The sequence below is a fragment of the Trichogramma pretiosum genome, unplaced genomic scaffold, assembly GCF_000599845.2.
Source record: "Trichogramma pretiosum strain Unisexual culture from Peru unplaced genomic scaffold, Tpre_2.0 scaffold3, whole genome shotgun sequence".
Taxonomy (NCBI): Eukaryota; Metazoa; Arthropoda; class Insecta; order Hymenoptera; family Trichogrammatidae; genus Trichogramma; species Trichogramma pretiosum.
Window position 1 is genome coordinate 546,185 of NW_019641698.1, and position 15,049 is coordinate 561,233.

Sequence of the window (15,049 nt, forward strand, 5' to 3'; positions counted from 1 at the left end):
CAAGTTCAGATATGATAATTCTGATCGGTGAAAAAAAAACATATTATTGCACACTCTCTGCGTCGTTCGAATATTGTATTACATACGATCCATAAACTATATATGAAACTTTTTTACGTTCATCGGCTCGTTTCTGTGCATATCGCTGATGATTTCCACATTGTACATTCGCAATTGCAAAACCAGCAAAAAAAAGTCAGTATTATTACAGTGAATTATTTTGTGTATACATCTTAGGCAATAAGTTTGATATATTTACGCGTCGCAATTATTTATTGACGAAACGATTGCTTCGAATATTTTTTCACTTGTCGTATATTTTTTCATCATTGTAACGATCACGAAACTGTATTATAATGATTTAACTTTTAGCTACGTTGTAATAGGAAAAACATATTTATAAATAAGTATGAAAAAGAAAGGCAAGTTATTGAATCGTAAGTGAAAATCGCCGCCGACGAGGAGTTAATCGCGTAACGATACTTTTAATGGATGAATTATGGACTAATTAATTGATTTATCTATAACGAATATCATATAATACATGTTAGCCTCTTCCATTGTACACAAACAATTTTATATAGCGTAAGCATTGAAGAAAAAAAAATGGTACTCTATATGAATACGTAGAATAAGAATGAAAAAAACTGAAAGCGATTAATAATAAAATTATTACAAATTAAAAAAAAACATCGAATAAGTACTGAGTTCTAATGAACAAAAAGCACAGTTGATGAAAATAAATAACATCAAATACCCTACATCTGTATCGTGTGCTTGTGGCACTCGAAAAACATAATCGCATTATACTGGAACTAAAGCATAATCATGGGCAAGGACATTGCACTCTATCGACGTCATTCCACTTAAAAATACGAAGGCTCAATTATACGTATTAGTGGACTCGCGCAAGACTGGATCTGTTAGAGAATTTACATGATTAATATAAAATACAAGTATACACAAAAAAAAATGAATAAAAAATGACATACCCAACACGTGATTGCTAAGCATATTATAAAATATATAACATTTACAATCTCCGATATCATATCTCTTTTGCTCTCTCTCTGTGCTGTACCGATCGCCGAAGTAGTAGCAGTCGATCGGTATTTTTTACAAGCGATATTACGTGCAAGAGAGAGCAGCTCGGCAGTTATGTATATTGTAATAAGTCACCTATACGCGCGTACACAATAAAAAAAAAAAAAAATAACCCACGGAACAATCGATCTTTTTTATACGTCAAAAGTGGAAATAAACAACAACAAAAAAAGAAGCAGATATTAGAGTGTAGTGCGTCGGTAGATTTTGCAAGTTTACCGATGATAAAGTTAAGTATAAGCCAATATGTAGATAGTTGAAAATATAAAGGATTTATATCGAGAGGCTGTTCGAGTTCGCGTTTTTTTTTCTTCTAACAAACATCTTATTTGTGTCTCGTCTCATTGTTAGGAATTGTTAGTTTTGATATGATTCCGGAAAACGAATTCCAAAGTGTACTTCGCAGACACATCATGTTTTTTCGATTCGAGTGCACGCGTTATCTTCTTTGCGCATGCAGCAATCGATATAGATACTGACATGTGCGGTAGGTGATTTTTAAACGACATATTGTACGACTTCTAAACAAGACTTGCTTTCGATCACGTTGAATATAATATCCTTTTGGCGCGCGCGGATGGAAAAAAAATTTTTTTACGTTGTAGCTTTTCGTACGAATATAAAAACGATATACAAATAATAATAAAAAAAAAAGATATATGATGCAACAAAAGTCCGTCTAAATATATATGAAGAAACAGACAATACTGATTAAGAGAGGATCGCTGATTAAGTTTCGCGAGCCTTCGTGAAGAGAGAGAGAGACAGAGTGCAGCGTCCTATTTTGATAAAAAAAAAAGTATACATTCATAATTGTTAATGGAAAATGGATCATCGTCACGAAAGCAGGTGTATATATGTTCTATAATTATACAAATTTTAATTGATATAACAGCAAGAAACTTGTTGGGGAATCATTTTCTAAAAAAAAAAGTATGACGAGCATTGGCTTAATTAAATTGGGTGGCACATTCTACTGAAAGTATACTGAGAAAAATTGCGAGTGATTTTTATACATCTACTTAATTGACAGCGTTAAAATTTGAATATTTTCGAGCGTGAAATTACTATCTAAAAGTTTAATAATTTATTTCTTCAGGCCTATTGTCAATCGATTGCTCTTTCGCGAACTGACTTTTTTACACAGTAAAGACGTCCGAAGCACTTTTCTCGTGACTTTTGTCCATTTTGTACATAAATAAAAATGAAAATCGAATCAGGCAGTTATTCAATCAGTAATCATTGTTCGAGCTATATTAAAAAATGATTACATTATATTAAGCAATATAACGATATTATTAATGTATACTGGCCGTGCTCTATTAACAACGATTTCAATCATACTTTATTGAAGTATCATAATAATCTACGAAAAACTGCTTCTAAAGTTCTAAAGCCACTTTTACAGACAAGAAAGTCGTGTATGAAAATTACTACTAAAACACAGCGTCCGTTGGCTGGCTTAAAAAGACGGTAACAATCAATGAATGCACATCATTTAAGCACGAAAGTTTAAATTTACTAGTACCAAATAATTTCAGCAGCTGTTGACCAATAACCAATAGTTAATCATGATTCTTTTTATAATCCAAGACTTTTTTTTAATGATTTACGTGATGATACGAGTTTTATCGGTAAAGATTCTGCAAAATTGCTCCAAAAATCCCGACAAAACGAACAAATGTGTATAAGATAAAATGGAACCCGTAAATTCATTTTGCTAGTAAACAAAGACAAAAAAGATCTATGAATAGTCAATAATTACAGGTGCATTTTCACACAAATTGATCCATCTTACGCAATTAAAAAAAAAAAAAGTAAATTGTCGTTCCGTATTTAATAAAATGTAGTAATAAACGAGCTAATCGATGCATATCCTTAAAGGGTCGATTAATCAATATCATTCATCATGTAGTAAAAGTGATGTTGCACTACCATTTACCTGTGTGATGAAATATGTTACATTTTAAAATTATAGTAATGATAAATACTCGCCTATATAATGTATTTTTAAGAGTCACATTTTAGATTTAAAATGTTTGTGTAAACGCAGGCGATTATAAAACTTATAACATAATATTGAATAAAATAATATCCTGAAGATATCTCTAATAGTTTAAAATTCATTTTAAACCATTTTATACCTTTTTTTACTCCTAATAACTGTAAAAGACTTAAAATATAATTTTAGAGGGATGTAAGAAAGTATTAACTAAGCTTTTACTGAATTCATGAATTCATTATTAAAATTTTATATAATTACCTCTACAACTCGATACTTTACTGTACATAATTACATTCAACAAAAACAAAAGGTTAATGTACTATGATAAACTATTTTGGTTCATCTGAAAATAGAGTTCCAGCCGGTTGCAAAGGCATTGTAAACATATCTGAGCCGGTTGAAGCTGCTAAATCTCTTGCTTCCTCAGCGGTGAGTCTTTCTTCAGGACTAGGATTAACAGGTTCACCAGTGGGTGTCAACAGACCTTTATTAAAATCATCACGGATTTTATCTGCGTAAACTGCATGAAATAAATCATCAGCTGTGAACGGTTCATCATATAGTTCTTCTGATCTGTATGATACATAAGGTTTCAGTTTGAATCCTTCTAAATTTGGAACAACAAGTTCTGGAATCATTTCTGGTACAGTAATAAACTTTTCATCGTCTCTCAAGTATCCAGTTGGTCTTACTCCTCGATCTATTAAAGTAAACATTAATTTTTAAGATCGCATTTTATGCAATTATTACATGTATCTTAGACATTTCATCTAATTTTGAATTATCTAACGTAACTTACTATCAATAGGGTAATCTGGATGTCTTGTTTTAGGATCTTTTTGCATTTCTTTAAATAATCTGGAACCACGTTTGTTAATTAATGTAAACTTTTTAAAATTGCGTTTTCCTTGTCGGACACAGGAAGTTGAAATCCCTCTAGTTATAATCATATTTGCTACCGACATGATGAACAATTATGAGGTACGAATAATGAATCAAGATTAGATCTAACTCAAAATCACTTCAACTGCATAAAAATGCAATGACAATCAATTGTCAAAATCTGTCGTGAGTTTACGAGTTTACGCAAGTGATGGTTCAATGTTGACATAGAAGCCGACGAATCTTTGAGGTTATTGTACTAGTTTCAGAATTCAGGATTTGTGTAGGGAGCGGGCAAATTTTGCGAGGTAAATTTGAATTGACAATTATGAGTTTATGTGAAGTATGGATTTTATTTAATGAACAGTAGAATTGGTTAAATTCTCTATAACACGATAAACTTTTCAATGAAAATAATATTTCTCTTAACACATTTCATTTAACGATTTATATTTTAACTTATTTCAAGTCAATTTTTTGAACACAATAAAAATCTTCATGACATAATTAACATATTTTCGAACATAATTTATGTACATTGAACATTTTTTATAAATATTGTCAGTATTTTATACAATCTCCAATGAAAAAATAAACTTCTATATTGAATGTATTGCACAATTAGAAGTGTAATTTTTATCGCAGAAAATATAGATTTCGATGCATTGCATGAAAAAAATCGAACATAAGACTTCGATAATTTTCTTTATCAGTTAAATTAATCAAATTAAATAGATTCAATAAAATAGTTCTCTCTAGTTAAAACAAATAAGTTAGTTCTTATATGTATAGATGAAAAAAATTCAAATAAATCTAAAATAGGAAAACACCAGGTTTTCCTAATTTTATCGAAATTTTCTAGAATTTACAAAGTAATTTACGCTTTTAATAAAAAGTCGAAAAAATCATTCCCTTGTAACAATTTCAACAATTGTTCTAATCATTTTTCTAGCATTTGGATGAGCTACAATATTCATCAGAGGGTCTTGCATTTTCTGTTCCAATAACTTGACTAATTCCACTCTAGCATGCTGAAGAAGTTGTGCGGTCTAAAAATATATTGTTTTAATTAAATTTTCTCGTCAGAAAATTAATATAGAATTAATTTATATATGACGGATATATCTTACCCTTTCAGACTCTACAGCAAACATAATCCATCCATCCTCCAAAGAAATGATAAAGGTTCCATTGTGTAGTTCTATATCAATGCCATATCCAGAAAACAAAACAAGCGAGAGTATTGATACCATCGTTACTTCTCTAATGAATATTTTACTAGTTTTAATTTTTTCTTGATAAACTAAATATGGGCTGCTGTAATGTCCAACGGTGTAATTAACAGAGGACGGGTGAAGATTAACCATTCCATCATTTTTGGTTTTGAAGCGCAATTCATCGGCTCTTGATTGCTTAGGAATAGCCCCAGTTGATTGGATAACAAACGATTTTTCGGGTGTCAAAATTTTAACTACGTTAGGATATAATGCTGCGCATAACAAGCCCTGGAGAAGCTTGTAACTTTCGTTGTTTTCATTCAATTCATCTCCTGTATACTCAATAACTCTATCTTGCCCCATTACATGTCTTCTTTTTTCTATCGATGCAAAACCTATTGAAGCTAATAAGTCCAAAAATTGATGTTTAATATCTGCAAGCGTTTGTAAAACTCTTATAGACAAAAAATTGTTATCAGCAAAAACTTGTCCAGCTCGAAAACCATGTTTCTTATGTATTTCCATCCATTTCTAAAAGATTAAAAAGACATGGTTCAACATCATGTAAAATGCTTAATAAAATTAACAAATATAAAAATATTTTTACACGATAAGCCTTAAGTGTGGTCAATTGATCAGAATTTGAAGTTAAATACTCTTTTTTTTTAGCTGCTACTTCGTTTCTTTTATCATAGGGAGAGATGAAAGGACTTTTGTGTGATAAACAAGCAGCTATTGTTAAAGCTGAATCAACACAACAAAAAATAGCACCATAGAGTATTAACTTTCCTATTCTAACATCAACTGGTAAGGCTGCTAAATGGTGACCTAAGGGAGTTAGAATACACTCTGGATCAAAAGCTCCAACATCTTGTAATCTTTGTATCGCTGTTGCGATACTCTCCCGCGTCGGCGGCTCTATCATTTTATCTAAACACATACAAAAATAATATTGTAGTTGGGTTTCTGTACATTCACAATTATAGCATAAGCAATTTATTGTTACATTACCAAAAGTTTCATAAAGATCTAAAAGAGGATCTTTATGCAAAATTCTAATTCGTAGTAACAATGGTTCTAAAGCTATTCTTTTAATTTCTGGAATTGGTTGAGCCAAAAAGTGATATTTGAACCTAGTGAAAATAAAAAAAACGTTGACATCTTTTGATTGAATAAAAAACATACAGAAAAAACCGTTAATTTACCTAAAAGATGAATATAAATCTATACAGACTCCTGGCATAACTCTACCAGCTCTTCCCATTCTTTGCATTGCATTGGCTCTAGAAACCCAGCACATTTCTAAGCTTTCCATATTTTGATTTGTGTTAAATCTAGTTTCCTTCATTTTTCCTGTGTCAATAACAAAAACGCAATCATCTATTGTAATAGATGTTTCAGCAATATTTGTACTCAATACAATTTTTCTAACGCCTTGTTCAGGCTTTTTGAAAATCAAACTTTGTTCATCACTAGATAAAGTGGAGTGCAGTGGAACAATCATAAATTTTCCTCTAGCAGGAGAAAATGTTCTATTATTTCTTAGGGTATCTTTGAGAGTCATTATTTCTGCTATCCCAGGTAAAAATATCTATAAAAACATAATAAAAAATAACTTACAAAATTCTGTTGGAAAAATGTTATGAATTTATTTTTTACCAAAATTGTTCCAGTTCTTGGGTAAGCATGTTCTCCATTGACAATCCATTCCAGTACATGTTCAATTAATTCAAAATTAATTTTCTCATGATCCATGAGATAAAGACTTTTCAATGTATTTTCAGAATATTCAGAATATCTTCCTGTTAGTTGAGCCAATGAAAGATTTTCATCTAATATTGTTTCTTTTGGCATTGAAGATGATTGTTGCTGAGCTGTATGTAAATCAATTAAATGTCGCTCCCACGATCCTTTAATTTTTCTTGTAAATGTTGAGTTTTCTTCTATAACATAATTCGTCAATTCTAAAATATCCTCCAAAAATATTTGTTGCACAGGGAAAGTTCTACCAGGAATATTAATTATTGGAACTTGTCCAAAGTATGAGGAAAATACATCAGATTTCAAAGTTGCACTCATGAGAATTATTTTCAAATTTGGTTTTTTGACTAATAATTTCTTCAACAACATAAGAAGAAAATCACTTTCTGCACTTCTCTCGTGCACTTCATCTACAATGATATGAGTAACAGATTTGAGTTGTGGATCACCAGATAATCTTTGTAATAGAATGCCAGTAGTACAAAATGTTAGTCTAGTATTTTTTGACATTTTATTTTCTAGTCTAATTTGATAACCAATTGTGTTTCCTACATTTTCATCTCTTTCACTGGCAACTCGTTCAGCTACTCCAATTGCACTTAATCTTCTTGGTTGGGTGCAAACGATTTCTGCATGTTCCATACAATCTTTACTCAGGTTGATTATCCAATCATCAAGAATGAATTGAGGAATCTAAAAATATACTTAATTAGTTTCAATGAAATATATCGTGGACAAATATTTTATTTTGCAATTTACTTGGGTACTTTTTCCGCAGCCCGTTTCTCCGGAAATTATTGTTACTTGATTTTCTTGTATAGTATTCAAAACTTCGTTCATTTTATTCCATGCTGGCAATTGTTTTCGAACTTTTTTCATTTTTTGATACTGAGAACTTCTTTGTTTATCCAAAAATTGAGTTTTAATATCTAAATCTTGTTTAATAATTTCCTCAGAAGAAAATTGATTAGCATTTTTTCTAGTATTATGGGATTTTTTGTTACGTAACTTTTGTGAAGAATCAATATCTTCAGATTCTTGGGGAAATAAAGGATCATCTTTATCCAGAAAATGTTCCTTATTTTCATTCAAATATGTTTTTATCTCTTCTTCATTTTCTAACAAAGCAATAATATTGTAAATGGAGGGAGTACCATTGTCACAAAAAGTTAAAGCTTCATTGAGTAATCTTCTAACAATTCTCAAACAGTTTGTAGAAAAATATTTCCCATTATTAGGTTTATAAAAATATATATGAGGAGCTTCATATGGATATTTGGAATCTTAAATACAAATAAATAAATTAGTATGCCACCATTCATTCATGAAAAAAAAAAATTGTGATTTTGAAAAAAAAACTTACTTTCTGGAAATCTTATCTCTAATATAAAAGTAGGATCTTCTTTTGGTTTTTCTTCTTCTTTAGCAGCTGGCTGTCTATGAATAAATCTACATTTTATACCATATCTGCATTTACCTGCAAGATAAAGTTTACAAATCTCTTTCAAAGGCACTTTAGGTTTATTTTTCAGTACTTTTTCTTCTTCAGTTTCAATCAAATAATTTAATTTCATTGTCACTGTCCATACTCGATTTTTTATTGATTCTTTGAAAATATCTCCATAAATTGATTCTAAAGCTTCTTTTTCTTCTTCTCTGATTTGAACTAATTCATCTAAGTTCAGTTCATTTAAATTGGAAGATTTTGGCAAATTTTCATAACCATAATATTTGCAAAACAATAATTCCAATGCTTTACTAAAATCACCTTCAGTATATTTTAAAGCCTCTGTACAATGAGGAACTTCAAAACTATAAAATTAAAAAGGTACTATGATGATTAAATATCAACTTATTATTATAAATATTGACTATCATTCCTCACTTGTATGTTTGTAGCTTTGAAATCGCAAAGTTTTTTGTAATTTGTTCATTAGAAAGTACAGCTTTGTCAGTTTGAGAATAATCTACACAACTTTTAATCACCAAGTTTCCTCTTTGAAGCCAATACTGTTTTCCCAAATTTGTATTTTTATTTTCATATTCTGATGCAGCAGCAAGTCTATAACTCTAAATTAAGAATCATCAAAAAATAAATTATTTTTACTAGAAAAACAAAATAATGTAATTTAATAACTACTTACAGGACCACGGATAAATTTTAGAGTTTCATAAAGTTTTCTCTCTGATTCTTCTGATATTCGCAGTGTCTGTAGATCAACTTTTAAACTGCGACAACTTGGCTCTGGAGTGTCCTTAAATGTTTTAGTATTTACAGTTTTGGAGCTAGTTTTTGAGCTGTAAAAAAGTAAAGAAATTTTACAATTTTTAACAATGAATTGTACTTAAATTAAAATTCTAACGCTGGCTTATTCACACAAAAAAAAACATATTTTTCAAAAATTTGAACTTTGAAAAATCATACGTTGTCGAATGACAAAACTTTAATATAAAATAATTTTTACATATGCTTTAATGTAACCTATTGAAATGTATTAAAATAAAATCAAAAATAGTATTACGAATTTTGTCCGGTTCTTTGTTTAGGTTCGAAACTAAAGTCCTCCATATATTGAGCACTTTTATGATCCATTCTGTGATAATTATAAAAAATGTAATTGAAAACTATGTAAAATCGTTACGCGTGTTTAGCGTATACTGTGCGAATTCGTTGCTCGTGTTTATTTACTTCTAAAAATGTATAATTTCGCAATCGCTCGGTGCACAGTGCCGATATCGCGCTAAACTCTGACTGGCTTGATGACTTCGATAGACTCGTTCAGAATGGACCCGGCATTGTAGATTGATCTTTATAGATTGATTGTTCATGATTTTTTGCAATCGTTTATTGTTAAATTGATTATATCATCTAAATGTAAAAATGAGCAAACTTCTTCTCAGTTGGTTTGTATTTGTATGATGCCAACACGACTATTATAAATAATTATATTATGCAAACTTCGAATTTGAACTTGATTATTCAGTGATAAAAGATGAATTATCTTTTACGAGTACTCAAAAATAATTATAAAAATTACAATAATGAATTACGCTCTGAACACTTTTTTCTCATGTAAAAATTTAATTTTTCTATTTTACATCTTGGTTCATGATTTCAAAAAATAATACCAATTGGTCAGACTTTATTTTGATCACATTCAGTAAAGTTTTTTTCTTCGTCGAAAACATCGATTTATTTATTTCAACATTTGTTCCTTTTTTATTTATCCCAATCTTCTGCAATCTACCAAAAATGTGATCAAAATCGCATATACCATTTTCGCGGTGAACTTAAAGATGCCATTTTCAATATGTGCATGCATTCCATTTCTTGCAGTTGCGCGTTCCCAAGGTGTTGATTGGACGCATCGTAAAAAGCTTCTGTGGCATTTTGGAAATGGAAGCCGTCAAAATTTACAAAATAACAACATATCACGGCCGTCCAAACTGAACGCGATCACTCGCAACTCCAAATTTACTCACAACAGTTTTCACATTTAAACGAACAAAAAGTTTATACAGTGTTAAACGTTAAAGTTGTTTGTACAGAGGGTAACCTAACCATCGTGAAATGAATTATTTCCATAATAGTTTATAGCGACCTTTCCACTTGTGTTTCTGCATATCTTGAAGTTTTTTTTAATTCAAGCTGTAAATAAACATTGGTAAAGTCTTGTTTTAAAATTTGTATTGAAATACCTTCATATCGTAAGTTACTACATCCGATTACTAAAAGTAATCAAAACAACTAAAGGTAGCTTATTAGAATCGTTGGGTTGTTTATGATAATGTGATTGGAATTTGTATTCGTACGAAATTTACAATGAGCGATAATAAAAATAACAAAGATGAAACTAACAGTGGAAAGGTTGTTAATGGACATTCCAGCTGCAAGGATTTCAGTGATACTGTGCCGTTTTACACACAACGAGGAATTTATTTGAAACCAATAGCAAAGATAAATGTATCGGTAAATCTTCCTCAACTAAAAACTCCAGGTAAACGAGTATGAAAATCTTTATTGGTGTAGTTTTTTAATATACTTTTACAGATTTATAATACTTCATTTGATAGCTCTTTTCATTCTATTTAATCAATATAATCAGTAATTTATACTCAATTATATCATAGACTAACATTACTGTTGACATTGTAGAATCATGAGTTTAATATCGGTTAAAGAGTTATTTGGTTGGGGATTGAAAATTTATTATTAAATACTGAAGAAGACAAGCGGCAAATTCTGGACTACGTTGTTCATCAACATCACTCGAAGATTTTTTGAGAAAAAAGATGAAAACGATGCAACTTAGTCTTGACTTTGATTATATATTTCAACTAGTAGCAGCAGGTTTTACAGAGCATTCCTACACTATAAACAGGCAAAACTATATCAACATGGGATGTAATGGAGAAGATGCGTCTATTGATACGACCCGACGAGTTTGCTTCGCTCAAAGTCATCCAGAGTACATTAGAATTCATGAGATTCGAGGCAGATCTAGGAGACAAATCCAGGCTACAGCGAGTACTAGCAAAATTAGATGGCCAACGTTTGAACTTGGCCGGATTTCCAAATATTTTAAAAGTAATGGATTTATTCATACAGAAGTGTATTCAAATATAATATTCATAACAATATTTATAATAATTGTGTTACATAGGTGAAGGCAGCCGAGACCAAGGATGATTTTCCAAGCAAACACTCCTGGGACTCATACTTCAGAGATGCTAGACATATGAATGAACTCAAAGCAGGTGAAAGACCTGATACAATTCATATCACTGGACTTCCAATCAGCTGGTTCTGTGAAGATGGTAGCAAAACCCCTAGTGAACAGTTAATGATTAAAATCTTTCACAAGTGGGGTGATGTTAAAAGAGTAGATATTCCTGCAGCAGACCCTTATAGATCTCGAATGAGACTTGAAACAAATAAGCAGCAAACTTTTAGTTTTGGCGATGGTATTTATTTTGATATTTATATACAATTCTCAGAATACATGGATTTTGTGAAAACAATGAATGTATTGAGAGGTATGAAACTTCTTAAAAAAGAAAAAGAAAGCCAACATCAAATTGCATCTATAAAAGTAAAGATATAAATTATTTAAAATTTTATAAGCATTGTGATGCAAAACATAATTAATGATTTATCTTATTTTAAAGGTCGATTTTGATAAGACTAAACATATGACTGATAATTCTGTTTCCCGAAGAGCCTTTGAGAGAAAACGTCTCATAGCTCAAGATGATTTAGCAAGAGATAAATTATTAAAAAAAAAATTAGCAGAAGAAAAAGAAAAAGAAGAAATGAAGTAAGTTTGTTTGTAAACAGAATCAATTGATATTTGTTATTAATTTTGTGTTTAAATTAACTATAAAACGTAATTTTCAGAAATAAGCAAGAAAAAGTGGAACAAGAAAAATATTCGAGACGTCGAATGAGAGAAGAAAAACGTAAGCGCAAAGCAATTACAGTTTTCCGAAAACAAGAAGAGGATAAAGTATCGCTAAAAATTGCTTATGAAGAAAGAAAACTCATTAAAACCCAAAGGCAATTGGAAAGTATGAGATTATTGGGTGAACTTTTTGATAGAATAAAAGTAAGGGTCACAAAATCTCACCCTAAGTAAATGAAAAAATTTTTACAATAATATCCTTGAATTTCAGACAAAAATTGAAAAAAAAGAAATTGAAATTAAAGTCAAAACCAATGACGAAATTCTGAGCAAAAAAGAAGAAAGTGACTCAAAGCATGATAAAGACGATGAAAAGAAGAAAAATGTGAAAGGCAAAAAGAAAAAGGAAAAAAAGAAAAAAGTATGCACTTGGAATGTTTTTGAATATAATTTATTTATAAACTAAAAAATATTAATATTATTTATTTACTTTAGAAAAAAAAGTCGGACATTGATTCTGATAAATCTGACGATGAAAAAAGCAAGGCAAAAAAGAAAGATGAGCTAGGTAAAAAATATCTCTGTTCATTACTGCAAAATAATTTATCTGCCACCTTAAAAAATTTAAACTCACTTGAATTTTATTCTTTTATAGTAGCTCCAATAGTACGCCCTGAAGTTTATTTACCAGGAGATCATAATTCTTGGTATTACAATTCTCCTTTACCATTACTGCCATACCCACCGATCAATAATTTCCGACGAGGAAGAGCAACGCGAGGATTCAGAGGTAATCGAGGTCCTAGAAGTAGAAGAGATGCAAGCGACTATCAGCATCCAACGCAGATAAATGAGCAGTACTACAAATACTTTGCCAGTCTTGTTGGTCAAGATTATCATGACTTTATTCATAGTGATGAGGAACGCTATGTTTCTCGGAGAAGTAGGAGTAGAAATAAGTCTAGATCTAGGTCTAGATCTAGGTCTAAAAGTAGAGATAGAAAAAGACGCAGTCTTTCAAAATCACGTAGAAGGTAAATAGCTTCATTATATTTACCATATCATTACCATTTTTCAACACTTAAACGATAATTTTACTTGATAGATCCCGATCTCGATCTCGTTCTCCTAGAACAAAGTATAATCGTCGAAAACATCGAACTCGAAGCCCATCTCGAACACCACCTCGATCAAAAAGACGCCATCGTTCGAATTCTCGTTTTCGACGTTCCGAATCTCAAGTATGCGTAACACGAGCCAAATCACGTACCCCGGTAAAACGGAATCGCAGTCGCTCTTGGTCATTACCACGATCAACTGAACGAAGAAGCTGCTCGTGGGAAAAAGATTCGAACGACGAGAAAAAAGTTACCGACGAGAAGAATTCCGCAAAAAATAACTCGAAAAAAACTGATGGAAATAAGGAAACTAAGAATCACGACAACAAATCAGAACACAAAGAAAAAGAGCGAGATAAATCAACAGACAAGGATAAAGTGAAAAGCAAGAGTAGCAAAGTAACCAAAGAAAAAGAAAAATCGAAAGACAAGAAAAAGAATAAAAGTTCTGAAAAAGTAAAGGACAAAGTTAAGGAAGTAGATAAAAATCATGCAGAAAAAGATGGTCCAATTTTTGAAATTGTTAATGATAAAATACGTGAAAATGCTTAACATTGTGAATAAAACATTCATTGTATTGCCTTACTGATGAGTTCAGAAGGGAACATACTATGTATATATTCTATCGAAGTGCATTAGCATAAGTTACTTTCGGTTAATATTCTTTATATACGAAATGAGTTTTTGTAAATAAAACTGTGATGTAAATATATGAAAAAAAAAAAATGTGTACTATGATGATTTTTTTAATCACTTGATGAATTATGTGATTCCGGTTTTATAAAGTGGAATGAATAAGAGGTTTTTTCTTTTGTCAAATACTTTGTTATTTTTTTCATGATCTCTTTACCTAAATTAAATTCATGTGGTTGTAATTTATATAAATAAGGCCGCGTATTGTACAGAGATACAGAAAAAGCCATTACTCTTTTAATAGAAGTTTTTTCAAGTCGAAAAACTTGAAAACAGTTTTCTCAATATTAAAACCACGAGTCGCTTTACTTATTACGAATTTTATTTTTCAAAACTGCGAAAGCTCTCGAAAGAAAAAAGATAAGCTATGGCTCACAACCATATTCGAAGCGCTGTGCGCAGTCAGCTCTTGAAAAATGTAAAAAGGAAAAAAAATCGAAGATTAGCATGTTTGATCAACTGCTAAACTGTAACGGGCAGATTCTAGATACGAAATAGCTATATTTCAAAATTCAATCGCTCACGTCGACGATGACAAAATTAATTCGAACGTTGCAAAGTAAAAACCATCTTATTGATGAAACGCTTCAAAAGAGTCTCGCGATGCATCGCGCAATTTTGAACGCGAGAACGAAGAGAGAAGCGTGCACCGGCGTCAGTCTGCGCGCGAGATCGGAGTTGTAAACGGCGCGCCGCGGGCCGCACTCCTATCATTGTAACGCGCTTTTATTTACATACGCGCGAGACAGTGTGCATTATGAGCGTGTGTATGTACAAGGGATGACGTCATGCTTCATCAGCTGGTATATATGCGTGTGGGATCCACCTTGATTCGAACGTATATAACACGATCTAATTCATATATAC

The 15,049-nt window shown here is 31.0% G+C and overlaps 3 protein-coding genes across 3 annotated transcripts; 1 reads left to right on the plus strand and 2 right to left on the minus strand.

The window, feature by feature from the left end:
• Positions 1 to 3,370: 3,370 nt before the first annotated feature.
• Positions 3,371 to 4,219, minus strand: LOC106652895 (39S ribosomal protein L41, mitochondrial). Its single transcript, XM_014372060.2, has 2 exons — positions 3,909 to 4,219; positions 3,371 to 3,809 (listed from the first exon to the last, which is right to left on the minus strand). Exons 1-2 carry the CDS (start codon positions 4,072 to 4,074, stop codon positions 3,439 to 3,441), a joined length of 537 nt encoding a protein of 178 aa, XP_014227546.1. The 5' UTR covers positions 4,075 to 4,219; the 3' UTR covers positions 3,371 to 3,438.
• A 205-nt stretch (positions 4,220 to 4,424) lies between these two features.
• LOC106652843 (putative ATP-dependent RNA helicase DHX57) lies at positions 4,425 to 9,662 on the minus strand. The gene is made up of 11 exons (XM_014371991.2): positions 9,492 to 9,662; positions 9,114 to 9,267; positions 8,855 to 9,039; positions 8,333 to 8,781; positions 7,729 to 8,252; positions 6,868 to 7,662; positions 6,414 to 6,799; positions 6,220 to 6,341; positions 5,816 to 6,138; positions 5,122 to 5,739; positions 4,425 to 5,040 (listed from the first exon to the last, which is right to left on the minus strand). The coding sequence occupies exons 1-11, from the start codon at positions 9,560 to 9,562 to the stop codon at positions 4,897 to 4,899; spliced, it is 3,771 nt and encodes a 1,256-aa protein (XP_014227477.1). The 5' UTR covers positions 9,563 to 9,662; the 3' UTR covers positions 4,425 to 4,896.
• A 644-nt stretch (positions 9,663 to 10,306) lies between these two features.
• On the plus strand, positions 10,307 to 14,308 carry LOC106652804 (A-kinase anchor protein 17A). The gene is made up of 9 exons (XM_023462312.1): positions 10,307 to 10,967; positions 11,352 to 11,557; positions 11,634 to 12,062; positions 12,139 to 12,287; positions 12,368 to 12,575; positions 12,643 to 12,771; positions 12,867 to 12,939; positions 13,027 to 13,405; positions 13,477 to 14,308. Exons 1-9 carry the CDS (start codon positions 10,793 to 10,795, stop codon positions 14,039 to 14,041), a joined length of 2,313 nt encoding a protein of 770 aa, XP_023318080.1. The 5' UTR covers positions 10,307 to 10,792; the 3' UTR covers positions 14,042 to 14,308.
• Positions 14,309 to 15,049: the final 741 nt, after the last annotated feature.